The 27,987-nt window shown below is 55.8% G+C and overlaps 1 protein-coding gene across 1 annotated transcript; it reads left to right on the top strand.

Moving 5' to 3' along the window:
- Nucleotides 1-534: 534 nt before the first annotated feature.
- On the top strand, nucleotides 535-27,677 carry HS3ST6 (heparan sulfate-glucosamine 3-sulfotransferase 6). Its single transcript, XM_026054053.1, has 2 exons — nucleotides 535-908; nucleotides 27,014-27,677. The coding sequence occupies exons 1-2, from the start codon at nucleotides 535-537 to the stop codon at nucleotides 27,630-27,632; spliced, it is 993 nt and encodes a 330-aa protein (XP_025909838.1). The 3' UTR covers nucleotides 27,633-27,677.
- Nucleotides 27,678-27,987: the final 310 nt, after the last annotated feature.

The following is a 27,987-nucleotide window of genomic DNA, read 5'->3' on the forward strand; positions in this document are numbered from 1 at the left end:
CCGTGTGCCTGGGGCCATTGTCCCTGTGCCGGGAAGGAAGGGCACCCTGTGCAGCCTGGGCTGCAGCCTGTGGCAGGCACCCACGCCCCTATGTGCATCCCATATGTCCCACTGCAGCCCCACACGTCCCACCACACGCTCCACACTGACCCACGACCTGGGTCCATCCCATCACGAACTGAACCCACGCCCAGCACCATGGAGCCCCCATGAGCTTCCCACCCCCGTCACCCTTTGCTGCGCAACGTGAGGGAATTAATCACTAATTAGAGCCCCATAAATTAACAGTGGGGGGGCAAAAACCTCGCATTTCCGCAGCGCAGCCCCCCCCCCTTTGGAAATGGGCGGGGGCGGCGCCCACGCGCGCCCGCACCCCACGCGCGCGGCACGTGCCCCCTCCCCGCCCCCCCGAGGGGGAGGGCCCAGCGGCGCGGGGCCGGGTGCGCGGGGAGGGGGCCGGTACCGTAGGCGCCGTCGGAAGCGGCCGGGAGCGCCGGGCAGGATGCGCCGTCCGTGTCCGGGCAGCGGCCGCCGATGGGATGTAGCGGGCGGCTGCTGGGAGCCGTCGGGGGGCGCCGCGCCTCGCTCTTCCTCACCATGATCCTCTTCTTCACCTACTTCTTCTACTGCCTGCCGGGGCCCTGCGAGCCGCGGCCGCCCGCCGCGCTCCCCGACGGCGCCGCGCTCCCCGACGGCCCCGCGGGGCCGTCGGGGAGCGCGGCGCCGTCGGGGAGCGCGGCGGGCGGCGGGGGCAGCCGCCGTTTCCCGCAGGCCATCATCGTGGGCGTGAAAAAGGGCGGCACGAGGGCGCTGCTCGAGTTCCTGCGGGCGCACCCGGCCGTGCGCGCCGTGGGCGCCGAGCCCCATTTCTTCGACAGGTGCTACGAGAGGGGGCTGCGCTGGTACAGGTAACGGCGGGGGCTGCCGTCGGTGCGGGGTCCTGCTGCTGGGTTGGGTCCGGCTCGGTGGGCGCCGGTACCGGGGATGGTCCCGGTGGGGTCCGCTCCTCGTGGTGGGGGCGGTCCCGGTGGGCGCCGGTGCCGCGGACGGTCCCGGTGGGCGCCGGTCCCGGTGGGTCCCATCCCTCTTAGCGCCGCTGTCGCCGAGTACTTTGAGGACAGTCCCATCGGGTCCCGGTTCCTGTGGGCGTCCGTCCCCGGGGCGGTTCTGGTGGACTCGGGTCCTGGACGTCCCGGTTCCGGCAGTCGCGGTCCCCGCTCGTCCGTCCTGGCTTTGCCCTGGCCATGCGCCCCCCTCCCCGGGGGGGCTCCAGCGCCGCGGGGCAAGCGGCCCCTCGAACTAGGGGCACAAGGAATGGAAGGAGAGAGGGAAGCGCTGGAGGGATGAGCGGGAGCCGCGCCGGGATGTGCCGGGAGCCGCTGGGATCCGCCCCGGGCGCCGCACGGACCGGTCGGGGGCCGCGGAGGGGCCGATCCCGGGCACTCGCCGCTGGAGCGGGCGGGTCTGTGGCTGTCCCGGTGCCTGTTGTGGACCCTCGGCCGCGGGACGGCACCGGGAACCGGGAGCAGCAATTTGCTTTTCCAATTATCCCGGCTTTGGGGGCTTAACCTTTACCGTTCTATTCTCAGTTGGCCCGCACTCCTGCCCCGGCTTCCTCCGGGAGCTTTGCTTTTGTTTAAGTGGTTTTAAAAACAAAAAGAAAAATCAAGCAAGGAAGGAGCTCGGCTTTCCGGAGCAGCCCGGATCCCGGCTGCTCCCGGCCACACGACACCCAGTGAAGGGGCAAGGCGAAGCGGTGCCATCCGAATCCCGGGGCACCAAGGTCTTGGCTCAGGGGAGCTGCTCAGTTTGAGGGTTTCGATGCAGTCGAACTCTTGAGGCGATAAACCCTGGGAAGAGCAGCTACCGTGCATGTGGTGTCTATTAAACTCGCATCTCGTGGCCAAGGCGAGCGTGGCCGGGCCAGGTCTGCTCGGCGTGCTAAGTCCCTTGAAGGCAGGGAAGAAGCGAGGCCGCTGTTTTGAAGCGAATCCAGCCGGGTGGATTTCTAAAAGCGCTGCGGTGTTCCTCCGAAACATCTGAAAATAATCAAACGAGTAGCTCGCCCCGTCCTCCCCGCCGCTCCGTCGCGTTCCCTTGAAACCAGCATGGAATACTTCATTTCTTACATAGTCTTCCTAGGGCTTTGTGTTTTGGGAGAGGTTCAACGTAGCAAATAACAACGTGTGAAAGCCAGGGCGCCGCGTGGCAAGCGTAACCGTAGCCGTATCTTCACCCGCAGAGTCTCGGCTCTGTTTTGCCACATCTGGACTCTGAAGTTGGTGCCTTAGCGCACCTTCGAGCGCAGTGAGTAGCACGCTTACTTTTATGGTTGCATTAATATTGCTGGGATTTATTAGCACATTTCCTAGCTCCGTCTGTACCTCCAGGGCTGCAGAAGGAGCTCGGAGGAGAGTTGGGATTTGGGGTGATGTCCGTGAGCCCGATCCGGGGGCTGCGGGACGCATCCCGTGCCTGGTGGGTAAATGAATCCCCCTCCTCGCTCCCTGCGAGGCAGATCTTTCGGGCTGTGGGCACTGCAGGGCATTTGGCCTGGTAGCAGCTCTGTGCATCAGCATGATCCCAAGCACCACAAAATTGGGGGAATGAGAGCGGGGCTGTTGTCGGCGCGGTGGGATGTGTTACGGGAGGAGCGCGGGACGCTGCGAAGAAGCTGCGTCCTTTCCAGTGAAGGAAATTTTAGTGGATAGTTTATTTTATTGCAGAAAAAAAGTGTGTTTTCAATCACAGGCACAACCATTTTCCTGATATTTGCTGCCTCTCCTGTTTTTCTTTGCAAAAACCCGTGTGTGCTCGGCTTGTTTTTCCTCGCAAAAGCCCCACGGAGCCAAACGCTGAGGCTGGGGTGGGCTCGGGTGGAGGAAAATCGAGGCTGGACAGAAGTTCGTGTCTTTTCCCCCAAGAATATCAGAGTGATGTAAACGTTTTCCAAGTACTTGAACTTGCTGGGAAACCAAAATTGCACCAGCTGCTTCGAATGCCAAAAGATGTGGCCCAAAGGCACCTGTGGGTTGTTGCTTAGCTTAAGTAAAAGTTGTGGTTCTTTTTTTTTCTTTTAAAAACAAACAAACAAAATACCCTCCAGCAATATTTCTTATTTCTCTTTCTTTACTCTGTAGGTCAGTCTTGGCGATTTCTCTCCTGTGGAAGGAATGTCTGGTTGTATATCGGGTAGTTTACTGAAAGCATTTATTCTTCCCAGAGTGTTTCATTTTATTAAAATTTGAAATAGCCGGAAGCCCCCTTTTCAGAGGCGCTTTTCACTAGTGGAAAGGGAATGTTCAGTTAAAAAGTGGCAAATGCCTTATAAGAAATTCCTAGAGTTGCTCTAGGTTGAGCTAATTATGAGAAGATTAAACACCTCTTTTTCTGACTTGTAACATAAATTACTTAATGGCTAATCCAAGCATGAAGTGAAGTTTTATCCTAAAGCTAAATGCTATTTTAATTTTTGACACTCAGCACTATTTAAAACAAAGGTGTGGCGTTTTTTTTAAGTATATGTATGCTTGTTGCTAGTTTGTCATTATCTTTGGGTGAGAACTGGACAGAAGCGCTGGGGTTATTGTGCGCAGTTTCTGCACAAGTCTGTGCTCAAGCAGCATCCTCGGCAGGAGCTGCTCTCTTCTCGAGAAAAGTTTATTTTTTTCGGTTTCTTTTTACTTTATTTATTTATTTTGGTGGGAGGGAGTATTTGCAAACTTTGCCTTTGATGGTTTGTTGCTTATTCAGCCAATGCATGGAACAGTCTCCCTGATCTGTCCGTGAAAATCTGTGGAGGCAGAGACTGGGGGCAGCAGTTTTGTACTTCCTCGTGGTATTTATGATCTTAAAGTTCTGCTTTCCCATCTTTTCTTTTTTTATTAATTTTTATTTATTTATTATTTATTTATTATTTATTTATTCTGTGATATCTAAAGAAAATTGCAGAGAAACAGAGCAGGGCCCAGAGCAGCCAAACGTCTGCTCGTGTTCCCACCGAGGAAGCGCCGTGCTTCCTCAGGGAAGCTGTGTGCCCTGACGGAATTGCATGCCGTGTTCATAGGTGTTGCACGGAATTCCCAACTTTCTTGCAACCCTGGGGCCAAATCTCTTATCTGGGGCCAAATCTGGTGTTTTACTGCCACTTTCCCCTTGGATCTGCAAGGTGCCGTGGGGAAGGGAGGTGCTCCGTGGTCCAAGCCGGCTCCGCAGGCACCGGGCACAAAGCTGGCCTTGCTGTCCAGGAAAAGCTTTTCCAGGGACACTTAAGAAACACATAGGTGGGAAGAGACAAAGGCGCCTTGCGCGGAGCTGGGTGGCGGCACTGAGAGCCGCTCCAGGACATTATCTTTATTCATTGACTCCGGCTAATCCGTTCCCCTAATGGACTCGCGGCTCCGTGCTCGAGAGCAGCCCCGCTCTGTCCGGTGCAATTGCAGAAATTCCATCCTGGAACAGGCTGCTTGGGGCGAGGGGGGGAATTATGCACATTTCTCCCCCCTTTTTTATTAAGAAAAACTTTTTTTTCTTTTGTTACAAGATAGGTTGTTTTTGTATCAACATCTCTCACTGCATCCCCCTAAAGAATCAGAATCAATCCTAAATTACAAAGAAAAAAAGCAGGAAATTTTAGAGAAAGTTGCAAATTTGTAACTATGTTTTAAGGTGTTTATCTGCTGCCTACTGCTTCGATTAGTCCCCGTTCTGCCGGCGCTTGTGCAGGTGCAGAGGCTGGTACGAGCGCATGGGCCGGACAGATTCCCTTTGGATTTTGCTGCTTCCCAGGACCTTGCAGTGCCCACGCTCCGGAGGCAGCCCCTAACACATGCAAACTTTGCTCTGTTGCAAAATACTTTCCTGCGGGATTGAAAATATTTTTCATTGCAATGAAAACTCCCAGATATTTAAATCGCTCCTTATTGGAACTAAAGCTCCCAAATATTTAAATTGCTCCAGGCAGATCCCGCACAGGGCACCCAAGGCGGCAATGTGGGCTTGGGTTATCTGGGGAGCCATGGTGCGGGGCAGCTCCAGGGTTTGGATCCCGACCCAAAGCCGCTCCAGTTGCCAAGATGCCTCATCCCGCCGGGAGCCGCTTGCGGGTCCGGGTTCTGCCCGGGGACCCGAGCGTCACCCTAGGGCGACTCCGGCCGCGCGCGGCTCCCGGCCGAGCTTCCCCGCTCAAAGCTGCGGCTCGTGGAGTGTGACGGGCCCCGCGCTCCCGAGCGGAGGGATTCTCTTTCTGCTGCTGGCTCTTAAATAGCTGGGGGTTTTATGTGCGCTGTGCAGCGGAGGGTGCAAAAGTAACCTGAGTTTCTAAAGGATTTGAAGGATTCCGGGGTTGCTATCCCGGGCCGCTTAAATAAATAAATAAAACTGAGCACCTAGTGACTGTGGGGCTCAGTTAAAAAGACATTTTTTTTATGAATTAATACTTTTAGAAAATATTTTTAATCCTTGCCTATTCATTGTGATCCCCTAAATAGCTCCTTTGTAAGTTCAGAAGCTAGAACTTTAAATCTGTAAAAATAAGATTTTTTGTATTGTCTGTATGCGACTCTGGAGAAAAACTTATGTTAAAAAACATAAAATATTACAAAATTTGAGAGACTAAAAAGAGTGGGGGGGACAGTGAAACCCTTGGTGTTTCTCAGTGCCTTGCTGGTGTTTCTGCATTCCTCCTTGAAAGTGCCTTTTTTTTTTTTTTTTTAATACTGGATTATTTTCTTGGTTTTAGACCTACTCAGTGATGCAGCGGGAAGGACCGGTGGCTCTAGAGGGTACCTTTATGCTGGGCACAACTCTCACATGGGACCGCCCAAGGATCATTTATAAAAGAGCGATCGCCGTCGCCGGGGTCGAAGCGCGCTTCGCGGCGCGGGGAGCCGGGGGCTGCAGGACGTAGTTGGCAAATGGGCTTAGAGGCAATTCCTGACCTCTCCGAAGGACTTTGCTAAAGCAAGTTGGGGGAAAGACTGAAACCCCCTGAATGAAAGGCCAGGTTTAACACAGGACTTAGCTTGAAGTGGCTCTTCAAAGGGCTCCCGAAGTCCCTCTGCTCATCAGCGCCGGGCTGCGTCTCCGTTCTCTGCAGGTCTGCCCCAAAGCAAAAGCTGCCATGGGAATGCCTTTCCCATGGGAATCGCTTTGGGAATGGGTTGATAGCAGTTGGGCCGCTCCTACCAGAGCACAGGGTGGGTCGGGCTGTGCCTGAGCCACCACCTGGAGTTTGGTCCTCTGCCCGAGCCAGATCCCACCAGGTGCGCGGGGTTGCCGCATCCTGCTCTGGAGAAGGTGCCCGTGGCCACCAGCGAGCCGTGCCCCGTGCCGCTGCAGTGTCAAATCCCTGCTTTAGACCCTCTGGATGGCCGTTCCCTCGTGGCCCTTCTCTCAAACCTGGTACCTGCAGCTGGGGGTGCCCAGGGAGAAGCTGCTGGTGGCCTTGGAGCTCCCTCTTCTCTTCCCACCGCGTTTATGGATGATTTTACCAAGGGAGGAAGAAAGGGATATTCCGCAGGGCTTTCTGCAGAGCTCTAAGAAAGGGCTCCGTGGAGGCCTTGTCCTGCACTTGGTAGGCAGGAGGAATGGGGAAAATCAGCAAATTCCCAGGTCCTTGGTCTGTGGTGCTGCCTGGGTTCAGGAGATGAACATGGAGCAGTGTTTGCATGGCCAGGACCGTGTTTTAAAGCTGGTCTTTCCTTCCAAGAGCGCTACGGGTTGGATGTGGGAGCAGATAACACCGTGTGCTCGTGGTGCTCGGCTTTGCAGACCTTCTGTGCTAACGGTCCCGCATGGAAAATTCTCAGCAACTCATTCAGTTCTCCCTCAGCATGCAGCCAACCCGCGGATCACAGAAGCCTGAACGTCTTCAAAATTACTCTTGCATCCCTTAAATAAGTCCCTCTTGATCAGAGGAGTCATTTGAAATGCAGATGGGGGCTGCAGCCTCGGCTGGGCGGCTTTGGAGGGGCTTGCAGGAGATCGCCCCGTGCTGCACGTGAGCCCTAAGAGAGCGTCTCTGTGCGGGGACAGGCTGCTTGGGTTGGGTTTGCTGCTAAAATAACTCGCCCAGATGAGTGAGGTGCCGAGTGTGCCGACCAGGACCGTTCACAGCCTGGGAGTGAGAGGGGACAGGCTCGCGACGGGCTTTGCAAGTGCACGAAACTGGTGATATTGGGGCTGTTGAAGTGCAAGCACGGAAATGCTGCAGGGAGCAGAGAGGGTGAAAGCGGCGCTTTGGGAAGAGGACGTGAGGAGCTGCTCCTGGGGGAGATTTCCTGCTCCCTGGCAGGCCAGGGCGCCACGGGGATGGGAAATGTGTATTTGAACCTGCACCGCTGTGGTGGGTGGGACGAGGGACCTCAGGCGTCAAAATAGCTGTGCATTTTAACACAGAAAATTGATTACAAGCAGGAAAGGATTACATTAATATAGTCACTTGTCACCGGGATCTTATTAGTAATCTCCACTCGTTAGTCTGGAGAGAATAAGAACGCGACCTTGTCAAGTGGAAAGACTGACCGTTTTGCTGTTGATTTAGTACTTGATCCCCAAAACGCCACCCGTGTGCGCCGGTGCCCATGCCCGGCAGTGCGGGATGGGGCTGTGCCGTCACCGTGAGGAACTGGGAGGAATTGGCCATGCCCGACGCTCGACCCGCGCGGCCGCCGGCTGAAGGAGCAGCCGCTTCGGGCGGCGGGGAAGGTGATGGATGGGGATGCACGGGAGAAGCGACAGGGAGCGTCCCGGGAGGCTGAACCCCGGCGCTGGCTCCGGCCCCGCACGGTGGCAGCTGGCACGACGTGCGGAGCATCCCATGTGCAGAGCCATCTTTTTGGCCAGGTTTCTAAATGCACCATCTGGGGTTGGACCAAGAGCCCCCAAAAGTGGTGCCCAGGTTGCCGGGTGCCTGTAGCTGCCGCTCTGCCTTGAGGGTTCTCCCTGTGTTCTCGGGCCCCGGGTGCCCCGCGGTTGTTACCGATCTCGCCTCCATGCTGCCCTGTAATTCCAAATGACAACTTGTCGTTGAGGCCCTGACAGGGAGAAATGTCAATGGGAGCTGAGAGGAGAGCAGTCCCCCAATTAGCGGCCGTGTGGAGGGGCCGGGGGGCACGGCGGGGGTCCTGACGTGTCGCTGATCTGCAGCGCGAGGCCCCGGCGCTCCCGCCTGGCGCGCGCTGCCGCGGCTGGGTTGCTCCGTGCTCATAAGGCTCCGTCCTTCCCTGCTTTGCAGGGCTCCTGGTGCCGTCCCTCTGGGCTGGGGGGAGATGCTCCGGGTCCCCGTGTGCTTGCCGTGAGCCATGGAGGGGGATTATTCCTCATCCATGGCATCATCTGCTTCCTCCGCCAATTCCAGCGAGCCACGTTCCTTGGCTGTGCTGACTCCAAGATAAACTGAACCCTCACAATTCCCCTGTATCCATTTATCGCCTTCCCAAATACACCCACTTCCCAGTCTTTGTCCCCATTTGGTGACAAAACACCAGTGCCCTGGTATTGCCGACCCCATGGGCTGCTGCAAACCTACTGCGCTTGGGGTGTTCCAATGGGAGTCTCCGTTTTAGGTTAACTTACAGCTAAAACGGCTGCATTGGCTCCACAGCTTGTGCAGATGAGTCCAGGTTTGCCAGTCTCAGCCCACAATCCCTGTGTCCGTCTGTGCCCATGGATTCTGCCCTCATTTGCACTGCAGTCCCTCCAGCATAATGTTCCTGCCTGCAGCAGAGTTGTTCTGTATTTATTTTCACTACAAAACAGGCAATTCTGGTGCAGAGTCCACAAGAATGATCTTGTAAAAGAGCAAAAAAGAAGACGGTGTCAGGATTCATCAGCCCAAGGGAACGACGTTGCCGAGCCCTTCCGAAACACGCGGTGTCCTGGTGGGGCGTCCTGATTGCCCAGGGCAGCATCTCTGCGCTTAGCGTCCAGCTCATTACCTAGCGCAAAGGGGAGCGAAGCGCGGCGCTCGGAGCGCGATCCCACCGCCTCTCATCACGGAAAGCGTTGCTTTGATTGCAGCCTTTTCAAAAGGTAGGTACCAGTGATAGCCTCGCTCGGTTCTGATCTTCTTACGTGCGTTAAAAATTCATATTCCTCTACTTCAGGGTAGAGTGGGAAGCGAGTAAGGGCCTGCTGTGCTCACAGGAGCTTCCAGGGTTCAGAGCGACGTCTCTGTCTTGAAGCATGGTCATAAAGCTGGAGTTATTGAGCATAGAACTTGAATGAATGATCCATTCCTAGCATAACATGCTTTGATGATGCAAGATTCCATTTTCTAGAGAAATATTAATTAAAATGATGGAAAATGTAGGGCCTACTTATGTGCTGGTGACACTGAGGCTTGGTGACCACCTGGCTTGGGCTCTGCATCCAGCTGTGGGAACCTGGCAGCAATAAGTTTGCATCAAGGTCCAAGTATCTGCCCATGAACGTTGGGAAGAGCAAAAGCTATTACCTGGTTTCTGTTGCGTGACATTATGGGCCATGAATTATGACATTGTGGGCCGTGAATTATGCAATAGGTCGTGTGTGCAGTGCTTACCTTAAAGCAGTCCCCAAATGCCACGGTTCTCCTCAGTCATTGATGAGCAAGAGGTAGCAAATGCCCTTTGGAAAAGTGACGTAGGAGAAAATCTGGTGGTAAAAACCTCCAGAGCTCAGCTGGGAGGCTTTAACTTACAGATGCTGCTCTTCCTATGGCAGGGAAACATAAATATTTAAAGTACAATCTGTGTGGAATGCAGTGTTGGGAAGTCTTCCTATTTTATTGTGAATCTCGAGATACTTGGTGTTTTTCTTAAAGCTCCTGGAGCCGTGGGACACCAGGAGAATCTTAGCTCTTACTTAAGAGAAGTATCTCCTAAATATGAGAAAAGTGAAGGCTCAGAAATCAGGAGAAAACCATAAAGACTATGTTCTATCTGTATATGCATAGCTATGTTTAAAGATGTTCCCATAACCATTGGGATTTTGGGTGTGATTTGGCCCAAGGTGGTTAACCTTCTTCTCGCCTACAGAAAGACCTTGGCAAAGATTTTCTGCAGAGCTCTGAGGCCAGGCCAGGCCAGTTTGCAAGCCTGAGATGAGTGTGGGAAACCTGGTGTAAAATGGGATGGCTGCACCTTGCTCTGAAGGGCTGTAGAGCAGCTTGGAGCAGTTGATGTGTCATGGTAGAGTACGAGGTTATAAAGAGACCTGGTTGCTGGGAGCCCTGGCCTTCTTGTAGAGACACAGCTTCCACAGGTATCTCCTTTTTAGGGTCTTTTTGAAGAACTGGATGTTGGAGCAAAAGGAGGAATGGTGGCAAGGTGCCCCAGGGTCCCTGCGAGGTGGGCAGGCCTTTCTTGCTTTGGGTGAGCCTTGGTAGGCCATTAGCACATGCACATGCTACGCATTAGCTCCTCAGTCCCCATGCAGGACATAGAACTGCTTTAAAGAACAAGTAAAACTGTTGCCACTTCAAAACTCCTCTCAGAATTGATGCCAGGACTCCAACAGACCCGTGCTCCTTTATTCTCCTTTTAATTAATTCCTTTGCCTCTAGTGAGTTTCCATCTTTTATTCCTGGTGCAATCAAAGGGCTGTGAGCAACACGGCTCACATTAGGAACAGACCAATCCAACCTTGTTTTAATCTTCTGTATCAGTTGTCTTTTTCTTGCACTGCCACGATGCAGCTGAAGCACATATGCCAAAAGATAGCTTGTAGAATGAAATACGGGGCATGCGAAGTCCTGTAGCTGGAATTTTCTCTCTGCAGGTCTCCTTTGCCGGCAGTTTCATATGGCAGCAAAGAGTGAGAGTCAGATAAACTTGCTCAGATACACAAATGGGCAATTACATGGTCACCTGAGAAGTGTCTGATGATTTATAGTGTTATTAAATGGTGACGGTAAGAGTAGAAAAGATTTGTAACATCTGCATAGAAAAGCCCGGCTCTGACCCTCACACCCTAGATACCAACATATTAAATATCCCACCAGGCATTCCGGCCAGCAGATCGCTCTGACAGAGCGCCCTGCACATCTGGCAACACTTGGCCTGATACTTAAGACCCTGGACAGTGTGTAATTAAATGTAATTCACTCCTTGCCCTGTTGTGGAATCCAAGAGGACCGTTCCTGTTTGGAGGGCGGTCTTCAGAGCAGCCTCATGGAAGTGGAATGTGCAGCCATCGCCAGCGTCGGGGCAGGAGGCTGGAAGAAGTGCTGCGCTGCAGGCAGCGCCGGGAGGAGGGTCGGATTGCAGGAAAGCACCAGTCTCCAGGTGGCAAGAGTCAGGGCTCTTGTTTTCACTCTTGGATGTCTCAATTAGGAAGCAAGGCCTGGTTTGAACCTGGTTGAAGCTTATGGCTGTATCATCTTGCTAGCCAAGGAAGCAGGGGTGGCTGCAGCCCTGGAGCAACCTCTGTGGCTCTTGCATCTCTTCAGTTGTCCAATGTTAGTGTGTTGAAGTTGGCTATCCATTCATGGGCTGTTGAATCTCCTTATTCTCTTGCCTTCCGAAGACTTTAGAGATCATGAGCAACGAAGAGCTGGATAAAAGGAAGGTGCTTTTGCCATAGGTGAGCCAAAAGAGAGCCTGTGTTTGCTGGAACATCACATTCACATGTTCTTCAGTATGGATACTTATATCTATTACTTCCAGTTCTGACTTCTGGTCCCACTTGCGTGAGCATTCTGCTCATTACAGAGAAGAAATCATGCTAGGAAATGAGAGGCATAAAGAACAGGCTGGTCAGAGAATAAGATTTGTGCGGCCTACACGTGTTGGCCGGGGTGACCCGAGTGTTGGCGCACGTGTTGCCGTCTGCCGCAGAGCCCGCGTGCTGAGCAGCAGCGTGGAACGGGGATGTTCTTGCTTTGGCAGGGGTGTGCCGTGGTGACACGAGGGCAATGGCACTCGCACGGGCTTCGTGGGCTCCCTGACCATGCCATGGAGGAGGCAGCTCCTTCCAGATCCCGTTGGATCAGTAGGAGGTCGCTGGCTGATGTGGAATTACGCTGCTTTGCACCAGTGGGGTTCACTGCTGTTCCCTGCAGCCTGCCAAAGCCAAACTATCATGCGAATGCCGCTTTGAGGCACAAATGGGAGAAATCCATGGATGCAAGTGGTGGTAGCGAGGGTGTTCCCTTGTTCTGGTCTGGATTCACTGCTTTGCACCGGGCTGGAGATGAGCAGGGAGCGGAGGCTGCACGTGCTTCAGAGGACAGGGCAGAGCTGGCAGCTGCAGGGATGAAAGCAGCGTGTGTTTGATTGAATAAATGGAGAAATGTAGGCCAGATGGCTAGAAATACTAAGAAATGTTGAATAATTTCTAACCTCTTTGCTCTCTGGAGCAAGATTTTAGGCCCTTGCAGTCTTTTCATCTCTGCTCAGTTTGCCTCCTGTCTTGGCAACATTACCCTGTTGTTTTTGAGTAGAGCTCTTAATATTGATTTTGATGGTTATAAATTTGTAAAATTATCATCCAAGCATGTTTCAGGCAACAGGTTTCTAAGGAGGACCCCTTAGGAGATCCTGCATAGGACTTTGTGGCTGGTACGGTTTTAAATGTGTGCAAGTTGGGAACATCTTGCTGTGATGGCAAGGGCCCTAAGGCCAGAACCTGCTCCCGCTCCACACACTGTGTCCTGCCTGCCCCAACCAGTTGGGCCAGTTTGGGCTCAGGCTAGAAGGAGCAATTCATCCAAAAGCCAGTGAAATCAGTGTCGATTCCCAGCAGGAAAGCAAGAGCAGGTTGCCAGGACGTGCTCACCCTGTTGCAGCCACCGAGCTGGAGCAGAGCTGGACGTGGTTTGGTTGGCTCTCCTCTGGGTCCTGGCAACCTGCATTACTCAACACGCGGCGTGTGAAACGGTTTGCGCTGCAGGAGTCATCTTCCCTGGGGGAGAACCGAGACCTTGGGTCCTGCGAGTTGCTGCTGCTCTTCTGGCGTGGCTGGGTGGTGGGGAAGGGCTGAAAGGGAGGAGGGAGAACATTCTGGAACGGCGGTAGAGATGGAGGCTGCTTTGCTGTGGTAATGCTCTGAAAGGAGGGTTCCTTATGATGGCGTTTTGGTGGTCGCCCACTGCCTGCATTGCCCTTGCTACTGCAGGAAGGAGCAGCAGACGCTGTGGGGACAGTCCCAGCCCACCAGATCCATGGTCCCCAAGACCCGGGCGTGTGGATTTTATGTACAGTGCTTTTCTGTGGCCAATTATCCTGCTTCCATTGCAGAACTGTGTTCCAGGAGAGGGTACGAGGGAGTGCTGCAGCCAGGAGATGAGTTATTGCAGGAGGTGGGAAGGGGCGACGTTGCTGCAGAACTGGGGCTGGAACTGGGTGTAAGCACGAGGGTGGGACTGGGACAGGCCGGAGCCTGGGCTCTCCGGTCTCTTGTGGCTTTCACCTCTTCCTGAGGTTGGGAGCTGCTCCTCCTCGCCAAGTTTCCAAGATCTAGAAGCGCCAAAGTAACGGGGAGAAAGCTGACTTTGCAATATTGCCGGCCAGCCGTGGACGAGGAGATTGAGCAGAGCCCCCGTGTGCTGCGCTGTGGTTGCCAGCCAGCTTTGCACAGGGGGAAAGCCGGCTGCTCGGACATGCCTGGGGCTCTCTAGCCCAACCTGCCCCAAACTGGCCCCTCCTGAGGCCCCTCGGTTGGAGGGAATTCACGTGCTCTGCACAAGAGCCGCGTTATTTGGGAAGACCCAAGCGCGAGTCCCTGGGGGACGTTACGGACCGACTGCAAGCGGTGGCTTTAGGCGCAGCTCAGGCGGGGTCTGGGTGCTGCGGGGACCTGCTCCCCTCGCCACGTGCTCACACACATGGTTTCCCCCCTGGGCCTTACGCTGCCAGATGAGAGGAGCTGTGGGGAGACCAAATTTGCAGTTTCATTCCAAGCCACTTGAGGCTTGTTTTGTTGTGGTCAAGAGCCTAATTCTCTTCGAAGCAGGAGTCTGTATTTTTTTTTTTTTTTTTAATGTAAAAAACATGATGGTATTGCAAATTAAATTTTGAATTTTAATTGGTGTTTTAAAACTGAAACTACTCAGCGGTGGTTACAACGCTTCAGAAATGCCTTTCAGAAAAAGCTCTTATTCTTTGTGAGCTTTGAGCAAAAAGCACCTAATTTTCCTCAAGGTGAGAGGCAGAAATTGCAATTCCGTTAAGCTGGCAATTCCAAATAGTTCAAGAGTAATAATACCAGTCACAGTTCTTGTCTTTGAACAATGTGTGTCGGGGAAATTCATGTGTAAAATCTTTCAAGGAAATCAATTGCAAATTAAAAAGTAAAAAAATAACAAATTCCAGTTAATTCTTTCATTCCAAGCACTGCGCCATCCACCACTTTAAATGTCAAGGGATTCAGGGGTCTGGAGAGAGAGTCAGTGTTTTTGGTAACAAATATAAACTGTAGTGGGTTATAGAGCTTCAGAAGCTGTTTCTGATTAGCAGCTTTTTTTCTGACTGTTTTTTTTTCTTCAGAAAAAGAGGGAAAAGGGATTTTTGTAGCATAGCTGGGCTGGAGATGGGGAAAAATCTGTTTAAAATATGCAGGAACCTGAAAGAAAATCTTGGGTGAATAATAAGTTTAACTGACCTTAAAATATCCCATTGCCATAAGGGATTGGAAAGTAATACTTCAGATGGGTTTTTGATGAGGTTCTCCAGGCCGTGGGGAGCAGAATATTCTACCAATACATTTTCTGATCTAAAATTTTAGGGGAAATAGGAAAAACTATTCTGAAAAGCCCACGGAAGCTTTTGTTGTGATTTTTGTGTTGCATGAGGAGGAGCTGGGGTGAGGGGGCCTGGCCATGGCCATGGATGGCACTTTCTAGGTCCCCTTCCCGTTCCTTTCCTTTCCTTTCTTCTTTCCTTTCTTCTTTCCTTTCTCCTTTCTTTTTTCCTTCCATCCATCCACCCAGGTAAAGCAGCTCTGCAATCGTTTGGGGCATCACCACTCCCTATGGCCGGGGGGCTTGGAAGATGGGATATTCCTGGCGGAGCCTCTGATTTCCTCTCCCATTCTCCTGCTGCAGCGTGCCTCTGCAAAAGAGGCACCCGTGGGACCGGTCCCCTTGCTGCAGAAGCTCCCGGGCGCCGGGATGATCCTGGGAATGTCCTGGCACTGGATGCAGCTCCGCAGGACAGCCGTTTTGGCTGGTGCCCGCGCTGGCTTCTAAGCTGACCGGTGCCAAGGGCGGTTGCCAAGCGGGAACGAGACACATCTGCCTGGGTGAGACCCAGGGCCAGGTGGGAGCCTCGGCTCGCCCGGCCTCCCCTTTCCCAGCCTCCCCGCTCCGGAGCGAGCAGCCGGGACGCGGCTGCAGCAGCTCCCTCCGCTCGGGTGCCCGGCCCTTGCTCGGCCAGCACGGAGCCCGTGGGGACGAGGCAGGACGGGGCCCAGCTGGTGCGTGGGGAATGGGGGAATCTTGGAAACGCTCCTGCTGGATTGCAGCCTCCCGCGCGGATGCAGCCTCCGCCGGCCCGCTGCGGAGCCCGGACCTGGACCCTCTTGCGCAGGGTGTCCGTTCTCCTGTGGGACTGCGGGGCGGGATGGCGGGATGAGCTGGGCTCCAGGGAGAAACCTCGCTGCCTTCCAGGGGAACAAACGGCACACGTGAAACTTGGCAGGATGGGGGGATGTTATAACGGGGAACAGGCGTGTGTCCGCTTGCTTTCTAGCTCCGGATGCTTGGATTCCTTGGCTTGCTTGTGTGAAATGAAACGCTCCTCTCCCACCCCAGTGCCAGCAGCAGCCCCCAAGCACTGGAGCTGAGTGGTCTGCAGGGCTCTATTTGATGCTTCCCGCCCCAAACAGCCCTTCCTCGCCTCCCGGAGGACTCCAGCCCTTCCAAGGAGACCAGCTATCCGGCATGGGTGGGAAATCAGACCGGCAACCACTGCCGGGGGATGCACGGGTCGATCTTTGTGTCTGGCTGCTGCTCCCATCCATCATCCCGCCCTCATCCATCATCCCCGTGATGCTCACGTCTTGTTGCGGCTGCCGGCTCGGGAAAGCTGCGGCTCCAGGGCCCCTGGAGCATGGGGAAAGCTTTGACTGCTGCTCAACGTAGGAGAGAGAACGGCCAGGTTTAGTCCCTGGTGCAGGGCAGGGAGCAGGGGCTGATGTGGTGACCGTGCCCAGCACCTCTCCGTCCCCACCATCCCCTTACAAACTTCCCAGGACTCGACGCACGTAAGGGTTAAGTGCAGTGCATCAGCTTGGGCATCCGCTGGGCAAACAGCATCCTGCTTCCAAGCACCTTTCTGCCCATTTTCCCCGCTAAGGAGAGGGGTTTTCTGCAAGCACCTTCACCCAGTTTTCCTGTGGGTGCTGCCCTGCTCCGGAGCCCCCTCAGCAGCGCTTGGACACTCCTCCACGGATGCCCTGCCAAGGGAGCACAGCCTTGGCATGAGACACCAGAGAATCCACGCCGCCGGCCCGACTCTGAGCTCACCCGCGTTACGAGGCACCAGGGAAGCCCCGGCAGATGTTTGGCCGCTGCCGACCGTCCCGCAAGGCACAGGCCGAGCCCGGCAGGGCGCCGTGCAGCGTGGGGACGGGGTGGCCGCCCGCGCGCTGGCCTGCACGCATAGGAACCGAAGCCAAGGCGCTTCTTCCCAGCAAGGCAGAAAAACCGGTGCAAGACTGGAAACGGTGCAAACTGAAGTGTGCTACGTTGAAGAAATGCCCTGGCCTTCCTGCTGCTCCTCGTGCTGCTTCCCGGGGCCGGGCAGCTGGTCCTGCTTGCTCGCTGCATCCTGCTAGAGGCAGGTATTCCAGCATCCCAACGGGACCGAGCTGCTGGGTTTGAGGATGGATATTGGGGTGTGCTGGACTCGCCTTTCCTTGGGCTTCGGCAGAAATCTCGTCTCTCTGTGGCAGCTTTTGGTGAAAATGGTTAAACTTGCTGTTAGTGCCCCTATTAGGCCAGCATTCAGGCAGGGCATGAGGCAGACAGACGGACCCTGCGATTACTTAAGCCACATTTCCGTAGGAAGGTGGCTAAAAATAACCCAAATCCAGCCCTTTCCCACAAACAGCTCCGGTTGCCACAAACTGGGGCTTTTCCAGTGGAAAAAAATTAAAAAAAAAAAAAAAAGGATATTTTTTCTGAGATTTCCCAGTTGTTTCTGCGGAAGGGAGGAAATGAAGGCGCTGGGGACGTGGTGGGAGCCGCCGATGGCATCCAGGTGGGAAGGTGCCGCCTGTGGCTCTCCCGGTGCCGGGGGCTCCGGGAGCTGCACCCGCTTCTCCCTGCTTTGCCTGAGTCTCCGTGCGAGGGGAGCGGGAGGGATCCCGAACCAACAGTGAGGGCAGCACCCGGAGCGCCCAGGACGGATCCTGCGCCTTTTCCCCGCGGAGGGAGCGGTTATTGGCGGCACACGGTGGGGTGTGGAGCGCGGAGAGACGCCCCAAGCCGCACGCGCCGCCGGGCCGCGCTCCCGAGAGCCGCGGGTCGCTCCTCATTGCCCACCTTCCCTGCATCCCGCCGCGATCCCAGCGGGACGGGGCTCGGCGTGCCGGGGTCCCGCCGTCCAGGACGTCCCGCATGCGTCACCGCAGCGCCCGGGGGAGGCGGCACCCCGTGTTTGGCCAGGAAACGGGGCTCTCGGTGATAGTAAAAAAGCTAAATTTGTTTCTCATCTCCCCCGAAGCCACGCTGCAAATTTGACACAGATGGGGAGGCTTTCTTCTTTTTTTTTCCTCTGGAAAATTGGATGCGTTTTCCCTCTCGACACGAGCTCTCCTGGGGCAATGCGGCAGCCTCTGCCCGCGGAGAGGACGAAGCAAAGGAAGTTCCATCGAAGCCTTCGGCCATGGGGAGGCAGGGGGAGGCTGAGCCCCCCGTGTCCCATCTGCAGGAGCCGCGGCCTCCAGGAGGGCACCGGGGCTTCCTCTGCTCCCGAGCCCCGGCCGTCCCGGGGCTGCTCCCGATGGAGACCCAGGGGCTCCCGTCCCAGCCCTGCGGAGGACGGGGAGGCCGTGGGGGGAGCCCACGTCCACAGAGGGGCTCGGGGCTCTGTTCCCAGTGGTTTTAATGAGTGTGGCCCCGCTGTGGCCCTGGACAACAGGGTCATAACTGTCCCTGGGAAGTTTTCCGAGGAATCCCCAGGCTTCCCTACACCCCTCCAACCCGGCTCCAGCTCATAGACGCAGATGGACTCATGTTTTCTCAGGTAGAAATAAGACCTAAGAAAACCTGGGTGGGTTTCAATTTGAACCTGAGACTTGAGCGGGGTCCTGTGGTTTGTCCCTGGGGAGCTCGCCACGTCCTCTGCAAAATCCACGTGCCGGGGTGGCCGGGAAGGCATTCCTTGGGCAAAACCCGGGTTTCATCTCGGAGCAATCGGACCCGGCTAGCGCTGTGTTAACGGGGACCACGGAGCAGGTCCAGGCAGCAGGAGCGGTTTTCAATTTGCATCAGAGCAGCCCAGTTCGTTGGGTTTCAAACACAGGCCTCATCCTTGTCTTTTGTTCAGGAATGAAAACAGGGTAGGGCTGGCGGTGGGGATGGATGCGCTTGGGTCCGGACGGCTAATTCTGCTCCCTCCAGCCAGGAGAAGCCCGAGAGGGGCTCGTTGGTTGAGGCGAGCGGGGAAGGGGCAGTGCCCGCTGCCGCCCCTCGCTCCTGGGATGCACTCGTGTCGCTCCTGGGATGCCCCAAGACGTTTCTCGCCCCAAGACGTTTCCTTCGGAGGGTCCCACCCAGCACTTCTGAGCCTGAAGCCGCAGCGGCTCCAGACGGGTAACACATGTGCCTGGTTTCAATTAAATACATTAAATACCCGGTGCCGTTCCCTTTTCAGAACAGCAGCTACGTTTTCAGGGAAATCTAGTCAAAACTACAGGTCAGGCTTCAAAATCCGGGGGCAGCCGGCTGGGGAAGTCTCGGATGCGCATTAACGTGCTCGGAGCCCTGCAATACTCCGTTGGAAACAACACGTGTGCTCGTGTGCCTGGCTGGCAGCGCGAGCCCTGGGCCCCGCACGTGTCTGGGGAGCTGGAAGCGGCTGCGGAGGGAGCCGGGCTCACCTGGGGGCTGCTCCGTGCTCCGGCTGGGAGCAATTCCCTCCTCCGCAGCCGCTCGTCCTGTGTGACCTGCCCGGGGAGGGAGCCCTGGCTCCAGCTCCCTGGAAAAGCAGGATGGTCCCTCTGGATGGGAGCAGATTGGGGATGGTTCTCCTGGCTGTATTCAGGTGAGCGGTGCTTGAGGAAGGGACCTTGACTGGACTGATACTTGAGGTGTTGACTGGGCGTTAGGGTGGATTTGAGTCCTGGATGAGGACGATACCAGCAACATCCCAGGCCTCACACTGGGGACCAAGTACAACTCTTTTTAATTGCTATTATTTTTTTTCTTCCTTCCTCTGGGTTCTTAACAAACTTAGATGGAGATGGCAGCTCAGCAGCTCCCTGCTTCTGTGCAGGCTATTTGCACTTGGCTTTTTTTTCTGTTTGTACCCGTGTTTTGGTTCCCAAGCCCTCTGGATAAGGGATGCTGTTTTCACTGGCTTCCTTTCAGCATTTGCGGCATTTTCTTAAAAAAACAAACAAACAAACAAACAAACAAAAAACTGCAAATGAAGACCCTCAATCCTTGCTCTTCCTCCCTCAAAAAAATAAATATAAAAAAAAAGACTCTGTCCCGTGGCCAAATCTGACAGCTTTTCCACACCGGATTAGTTATCCCATCCCTGAAGCCTGCTCGTGTTTCATGGAGCAGTTTCATCCCGAGGAGGAGAATATCCGAATCAGATGTGGCTCTGCCCTGCGGCTCGGGGGAGATGCAGCAGCTGGAGCTGCTCCCGCCCGGACCCGGCTGCGCTATCCCTGCCCGTGGGCTCCAAACGGGTCCCGCTGCCCTGCACGGAGCAGGGGAAAACAGGTGCTGCATTTCCAGGTTTAACGTTTGGGCAGTTCATCTAGTGCACAGGATGCAGGTTACGGCCTGTTAGTGGCTGTCAAATGTACTAGTTACCTCCTTGTGAGCATCTGACCTGCTGGTGGCTTTGGGAGGATGGTTGAGCTTGGGCCTTTGCTGAGCTTTGTCTGGGCACTACGTACTGCAAACATCCCGCTTTTGTGCATTCAAATGAGGAAAAGTAGCAAAAAGGGCTTGGGAATGTTGGGATCAGCTCTGCTAAGTGTCCTAAGGTGTGGAGCTCTTTAAAACACCCCTTTTTATGGAACCTGCTGCTGGGTTTCTCAGCCTCCTCCCAAGCCCTGCAGGGTGGCTGTGCAGGAGGTGCAGAGTTATGAGCGAGAAGGGATATTAATTACAAGGGGATGAAGGGATTTCTCCCGTCCCCGTGGTGTGACCCGGAGCATCCGGCGTCCCCGGCCATGCTGTGCTGACCATGCACAGCCCACGTGCAGAGCCCCGAGGCCACGTCCTCGCTCCGTAGCCTTGGAGGTGGCATCTGCGAGAGCAGCGGGGGAGAAGGCAGCGAGGGGCAGCCCCAGACGGGGATCAAACACGCGCCAACGCAGCGGAATCAGGCCGGGCTCCGGGGACTCGTCCCGGCGCCTCGTCAGCAGCTGCTGATCAAATCAAAGCATCTGTCAATTTGCAGGCGAACAGGAAGGTCTCGCTCTGGACACCACGTGCGAGCTCTCCCTTCATCCCATGGTGTCTGTTCCCACCAGCCCCGCACCTGGGGAGGATCCCGGGAAGCAGCAACCGGAGGCGCTTGGAATGGATCCGGGCACGGGGGAGCTGGCCCTGGCAGCAGAGCCACCGAGGCTGAGCCCTGGCTAATTAGCACGAGCTAATTAGCTGGGACCTTGTGGCCCTGGCCCAGCACAGCTCGTGTGGTGGGACGTTCTGCAGCTGCTGCTCCCCGGCGCATTGCACTGCACACCCAAAATATTGGAGGCTTTTGTTCTCTCCCATTTTGCAAAAACACTTTGTAAATTTAGAATTGAAGACAAAGATGTTTGGGGTACTTCTAGCTGTCTCGAGGGGTTGTCTTTATTTTTAACAGTAGTAAATGTGGCACCTAAACTAGCCTGCTTTCATGCCGCCTGTATGGAATAGTCTGATAAGGGACAACTGGTCCTGAGGAACTAGCGGGCTGTTTGACGTATGGAAGGTGTGAGGTTTGATGTATGGCTACAGCATCCATTTGATTATGCCTGTTTTATTGGCACCCCTTTCAGCTCTATGCTGCACATGCCTGGTCTCGTGTCATGCCCGTCCCAAGCAGCCAGCTCCAGGTCCCCTCCCTTTCTTGGCCCATCCTGCTGTAGTGATTTAGAGCCCCAAGTCTGGCAGCCCCGTAGAGTTTTAAGAGCGAATTTTCCTTATTTATGGAAGTGCCCAAGGATCTCAGTTGCCAGAAGCATAAAATTTGCTGCTGGTGCCTCTGCGGCGTTTGCAGAGGAGCATAATTCTTGTTCTGTGCTTGCAGACAGCAAGGCAAGCATCCACGGCCGGTCGTAAAGCACGAGATACACAGCAGGACAGAGCATATTTACAAGGCCGATTCCACTGCAAGGTGGAGTAATCGGTTGGATTATGGGCTGGGGTAGCTGCAGGAAAATTAACTGCCTTGGAAAGGGATTATTAGCAGCCCCTGGAGTCAGCAGATTTCTTCCTTTTCTGGAAGGAAGGAAGCCCTTGTGTGAATTCCTCCTGCTTACACCCGTGACTGCTGCTTTTCTGCCAGCAGGAAAACCAGAAGTTGGGTTGCTCTTCAGAACTCCAAAGGGGGAGAAAAATTAGGGGGAAAATCCCAGATTTTGTCCTTACAGCCTTTCTGTGATGCCAGGGAATGGCGCAGCTCTGTGTTGGAGTTAGGCTGCTGCAAGTGAAGATGCTCCTGGTGTGAGCTCAGCGCCTGCATCATCCAGAGCGGGAGCTGGACCTGGTGCTGCTCTGCACCGAGCACCTTCAGGACCCAACACCTCCTTCTCCTCCTCCTCTGAGCGCCTTGCATCTCACTGGGATCCCGAGCAGGGACAGTTTGCTTTTAGCTCGGCTTTCACCTCTGGTTGTGCCTCTTCCCTGTGTTTCCATGTTGGGGAGGATGGAGATGGGGTGTGAGCAGGGTGGCAGCGGAGCACCTTCCTCCGTGCAGCTCTGAGCCATTCGTGAGCCGAGTCTGCAAGTCCTTCTGCAAGGTCCTGAGCAATGCATCGGAGCGGGTGGATTGTGGCTTGTTGGGGGTGTTATTTTTTTGTTATTTTGGTTTTATGTGATTCCCCGTGAGGGCAGAGGACAGGGGTAGCTAACCCCTTTAACTGTGTGCACTGAAGGCTGACCGTGCCAGAGCGCTGCCTTTAAAAGGGCAGTGAACCTTCAATTCCTGAATAAATCATCTCCAGTCTGCTGCTCCCTCATCTGCAAGCTGTTTGAGCGTGCTGCGCATTCGCTGCGGCCCGGGGTCCTTTGGAGATCAGAGCCCTCGTGTGACCTGGGTCACAGGCAGGACACCTGTCACGGGCTGTCCCCGCGCCCCAGGGCTGCCGGGACCTGTGAATCAAAAGGACACGAGGGAGGAGCAGCGCTGGAAGTGTCTCTGACTGCTGCTGGGCAGGCTGCTGCGGAGGGAGGGAGGTTTGCACCGATCCTGCATCCCGGGCTCCCATCTCCACAGGGTGGTGCAGCACCCTGCATGTTCGCCCACAGGGATGCTCGGGGGCATCTGTTTGGTATCTCACTTGTTTTAGCTGTGAAACCAGGTTCAGCTGCTTTCAGAGTGCTGGTCATGCCAGGGATGTCTTTGCTGCTCCTAGCTGAGTGCTGCCCCTGGGAGCATGGGGTGGCTTGTCCTTACAGTCCCTCGGTGGTTAAATGACACTTGAGTGCTGCCGGCATCACTGGGGGTGCTGTAGCCCAAGGGCTACATGTTGAGGTGGAGGGTTGTAGAATCTGCAGGCACTGCGTGTGCCTGAGGCCGGGGCTTTTTTTCCAGTGTAGTCTTGCTCACTGGAGTGTCCATGCGTGTGCATGTGTGTCCATGCATGTGCATGTATGTACCATGCATGTGCAGCCAACTGGAGCAACCAGCTGTTGCAGAGTGACCTTGAGCATCCCTGGTGTGTTCATCAGCCCCGGAGGGCCAAGGGCAGGCAGTGCCCGTGGCTGCCTGGGTTGGTGGTGTGCATCTCTGCAGTGAGAGCAATGGGCTCACAGGCAGCTTCTGAGACAGTCAGTTCAAAAGCAAAGAAAAATGTCCTGGGAGCCACCTGGAAATCTTTGGGGCCTCAATCTTAGGAGCCTCGAGCTACCCCTAATTGCACTTCCAGGCCATCAACAGCAGCGGATTCGATGCAAATCCTGTGCAGGAGGAGGGGAAGCGACCCTCTTATGTCCCTGCCCCTGGCATCCAAGATGCTGCATGCGGTGGCTGCAGGCAGGGATGGGAAGGGACCCGCACCCCCTTGGGGGTTAATGACAGGGTCAGGCTGCTCGTGGGAGCGACTGTCCTTGGAAAGGGTGATGCTGGCTCTGGTTTCTCTCCTCCTGGTCCCCATCTCCGCTGTGTGGAAAAGGCTGCGGGGCTGCCAGGGTCGAGGCAGGGGAAGGACCAGGCCACCCCTGGGGTGTTTCTCCTGGTATCCAACCATAATGAGGTGAAAAAGGAGCATTAATAAATTATCTCCCTGGCTGTTAATTGACGGGTCCGCGGGCGGGGCGGGGGCTGAGCCCGGGGCTCAGCTCCCCTCGTTAGGGCCCCATTAGCACATCCCGCTCTCCCTGCCAAGGCAATTAGCGGCCGGGCGGCCGCGCTGCGGAGCCGCCGCCTCATTTGCACCTCCCCGAGCCGCCCAAAGGCTCGGGGATAACGGGGGAGGGGGCCGGGGGGGGCCGCTGGGCCCGGTGCCTTCTGCGGGGGAGGAAGGAGCGTGGTCTGCCTCGCCCGGGGGTGCGGGGGCTCCCGCAGCCTTGCGGCGGGCTCAGCAGCTGCTCCAGCCGCTGCCTCTGCCCGTGCGGGGAGCAGAGGGACCCCCTCGGTTGGGGACCGGGGTTGTGTGACCCCGCTGCAGTCGCGGGGGTTGAGTTTCCCCAAGGAAAAGGCTGGAAAGCATCGGGAAAATAGCGGGGATTCGGTTCCAGTTTAACAACTTGGTGGCTGTGCTGTGCGGCCACAAAGGCGGCCTTGTCCCTGCCGCGGGGGATAAGCCCGGCCCGGGATTCATATGCAGATCCGGGGGGTGCGGGGTGTCTGCTGCGGGGGATAAATCTGTCCCCAGCCCGGTCGCCTTGCCCTGGCCCGAGCTGCTTTACATTTGCACAAAACGGGTTCCAAGCGGCGTCCGGGCGGCCTGTCACCTGCCTTTGACAGCGGCGCTGGCAGCACAGCCACCTCCGGGCGCGGGGGAGCCTGGCCCTGGTGACACTAATCTGTCCCCGCGCGTCCCCTCTGCCGCCTTGAGAGAGCCCCTGTGCTCAGCGCCGCTCTCGAGCTTCTCGGGTGCCACAGGACGCTCTTTGCTTCTCGCTCCCTTTTCTTGTGGCTGTTTCTTTGCTGCTTGTTTTATTTTTAATACTAACGCAGAGGAGTTTTCTTGCTGTGCATTCGGGGATGTGCAGGATCCCGCATGCCTGGGTGGGAGACCGCAAGTGGAGATCTGGACCCGTCACCTGTGCCGACCTTTTACCAAAAACACCCCTTGGCCAACAGCAATGAGGAGATGCTGCAGCCGCGAGCTCCTTTGCTCGACCTCTCTGTGACCGATAATCAAAGCCCAGGGTTTGTTTGGTCCATGTGTGGCACACCTGGTGCTTCCAATAGGTGTCTTTGAGTGAGTGGGTCCCAAACGGCTGGTGGGATGATGAGGAGGAGGATGATGATGATATGGCTGGGTCACCCAAGGCGAGGGGGAAGGAAAACGTCTCTGAATGATGCATTAAACAACTCCAGGGAGCCTGTGCGCTTGGAGGAGCCGTGATGTTTTCCAACCCTCTCTGCACATTTTCCTTCGCAAACATTAACAGTTTCCTGTGTTGAATATCTCTGTTCGGGCAATCCATTTCTGGTGCCTATCAAATGCCACCTGACTTAATATTTATTAAAAATTGCGATTTATGAGCTTAATAGAGAGGTAAAAGTGCTTTATCCCTCCTCCTGGCCAATCAGACACCTCTTAAAACACGAACTCCTCCAGAGGCTGCTGGAGCTCGCCGGCATCGGGACTCGTGTGTCTACCTGTAGGCAACTCTTTGCAATCCAAAGGCCTTCTCCTAAGGTCAATAGGAATTAGCTGTGAAATTAATTAATGTTTCCAGTGCCTTTACTAAAGTGGAGCATAACAGAGGCCCGGTCTTTTATTTGCTAGTTTAAGCCAGATCTGCAGAGAGACAAAGGTTATCAATAATTAACCAGGGTAATTTAGAGGAAAGTATTAGGGAGTTAATGAAAATGGGAAATAGCGTCATTATCTTGCAAGGAGCTGGGCACTGGGGTGTTGGAGTTGCTGATGGAAAGTGAAGTGTCGCACAATTAACTTCTTGGAGGCTGTTGCTCCTGCTGCGCTCCCGGAATGACGTCAAGGGTGTTTTTTTTCCACCCGCTAGCATGGGTTTTATAAAGCCTTTTAGCAAAAGTCTCTGCTTGGCTCCTGGGTCCGTTGGGACAAGCAGGGTTGGGTGTCCCGGCCCCTTCGTGTCCCCTCTAGGGCCATTCCAAGCGCTCTCCGCTTGGCCGTGGCCGCTTCCCTGCGCGTCGAGGGGTGTCTGCGTTGGCTCATGCGCTCCTGTTTGCCGAGTGCTGTTTTCTGCTGGGGAGCAGCACATGGAAAGAATTGCTGCACTGCTCAGCAATGCTGATGGCATCCCAGGGAAGCCCTGGAGAAGGGCATAAATTCTGCAGCAAGTCGGCACGGAGGGGCTGCATAAAGCAGCTTGGCAGAGCTCGCGACGGGGTCCTGCATGTAATTAAACATCTCTCCAGGACTGGGCCGAGGGGCCCCGGGGCCTCCGGCAGCCCTGCGGATGGAGGAGGCTCTGGGTCCTTCCCCAAGCAGGGGCGAGGAGGGGATTTTGGGGAGGAAATGGTGCTGCAAAGGCTGGGGACCCAGGGTGGCCACCCATGGGTGTCTGCTGGATGGGTGCTGATGGGGCTTGTGGCTCCTGTTGCTCCGTGTCAGCAGCAAAGCTGGGCAGGGAAAAGTGATTCCGTAAATTCTGGCAGTGGTAGGGAAAAAAGAAGGGGAAAAAAAGCCACTGGTGGCTTTGGCCTCCCGATCGGGGAGGGTTTGCGCAGGGCCCAGCACTGCTCACAAATGCTTTTAATAAACTGTTCTTTCCCGCGTCCAGGGGAAAAAGAAAAAAAAAAGCCCCAAACCTCAAGCCTTTTCCCATTACATAAGGAACAGATGGTGCCGGGTAGAGCCCCGGCTGGCCGGCAGCAGCTCCTGGGGAACCCGAAAGCCCCGCAGGTCCCGCAGCCCCCGTCCCGCCGGGCACCACGCGGCTCCTGGAGCTTGGCTGAGAGCGAGCGGGATCCCTGGCACCTTCCCGGGAGGCAAAGGCGCTTCCCGGAGCATGTCCCAGTGCTGCGCACGTGGGCACAGGCGCGCGGGTCGCCGGCCACCTCGCCCCTCCTTCCCCTTCGAGTTGTCCCTTTGCAGCAAATGTGCTTCCTTGGAAAGCGCTGAGCTTCCCGAACGTTGAGAGGGTGGAGGAACTGGGATGGAAGGAAACGGGCTGGGAAGGGCATGGGCTCCAGGCAGGAGCGAGCGCGTCCGGGCACCGCGGGTGCCGGCAGCGCGCGGAGGTCGCCCCTTTTGGGCCATGCACAGCCCAGGAACCTGCACGATGGGGAACACGGCAGGTGAAAGTCCGTGAGGCTCGTTGGGATTTTGCTCTGTTCCCATTGAGGGCGCAACAGGCACCTTGGGCACTTGGAGGCTCGTGGCTCTTTGCCAGCATCTCTCCTGGGGCTGCCAGCCTTGGTGGCCGCTTGCCGTGACCGCGGGGATGACTCGGACCGCGTGCTGTGTGTCGTGGTGTGTGTGATGTTGGCTTGTCGGGGCATCCCCAGCGCTCACCGCTCTGCTCTTCTCGCCGCAGGAGCCTGATGCCGCGAACGCTGGAGGGGCAGATCACCATGGAGAAGACCCCCAGCTACTTTGTGACCAAGGAGGCGCCCAGGAGGATTTACAACATGTCGCGGGACACGAAGCTCATCGTGGTGGTGAGGAACCCCGTGACCAGGGCCATCTCGGACTACACGCAGACGCTCTCCAAAAACCCCACCATCCCCAGCTTCCAGGCCCTGGCCTTCAAGAACCTCAGCACGGGCTTGGTGGACACCACGTGGAGCGCGGTGCGGATTGGCATCTACGCCAAGCACCTGGACAACTGGCTGCAGTACTTCCCCCTGTCCAAATTCCTCTTCGTCAGCGGGGAGAGACTCGTGAGCGACCCAGCTGGGGAGATGGGCCGGGTCCAGGACTTCCTGGGGCTGCGGCGGGTGGTCAAGGACCAGCACTTCTACTTCAACGAGACCAAGGGCTTCCCGTGCCTGAAGAAGCCGGAAGGCGGCAGCCGGCCCCGCTGCCTGGGCAAGTCCAAGGGGCGGCCGCATCCGCAGATCGACGGGCAGGTCGTGCGGCGCCTGCGGGACTTCTACCGGCCCTTCAACCTCAAGTTCTACCAGATGACGGGGCAGGACTTCGGCTGGGACTGAGGTGCCCGCGGCACCGGCGCCTCCCTTCCTTCTAATTTATATGGGACTTCTTCGGGCGAGAAATGGACCCTTGCGGAGTAGAGAGAAATATTTAAGGAATAAAAAGCAAAACACAGATGACCGCCCTGCCCCTGCCTCCTCCCCCACCAGATTAAATATTCTTTCATATAAACCTCGCTTGTCGCCGGAATGGGGGTGCGTGGGTGGCTCTGTGTCAGCCGAGGGTTCTCCATCCGCAAGGAAAGCTTTGGAAAGGGGCAGGGTGTCCCGAAGGAGCCAGAGCTGAGGCACGGGGAGCCTGCGGGCAGCAGCGATGTGACTGCAAAGCCTGAGGTCCAAGGGGAGCTGGGGTTGG

The sequence above is a fragment of the Nothoprocta perdicaria genome, unplaced genomic scaffold (assembly GCF_003342845.1).
Source record: "Nothoprocta perdicaria isolate Ctin4 unplaced genomic scaffold, notPer1 scaffold_12, whole genome shotgun sequence".
NCBI classification, from domain to species: Eukaryota; Metazoa; Chordata; class Aves; order Tinamiformes; family Tinamidae; genus Nothoprocta; species Nothoprocta perdicaria.

Bases quoted from the DNA above. Each gene is read 5' to 3' on its own strand.
- HS3ST6 (XM_026054053.1), top strand. From the start codon at position 535: ATGGGATGTAGCGGGCGGCTGCTGGGAGCCGTCGGGGGGCGCCGCGCC. The intron at 909-27,013 runs GTAACGGCGGGG...TTCTCGCCGCAG, and splicing joins AGGGGGCTGCGCTGGTACAG to GAGCCTGATGCCGCGAACGC.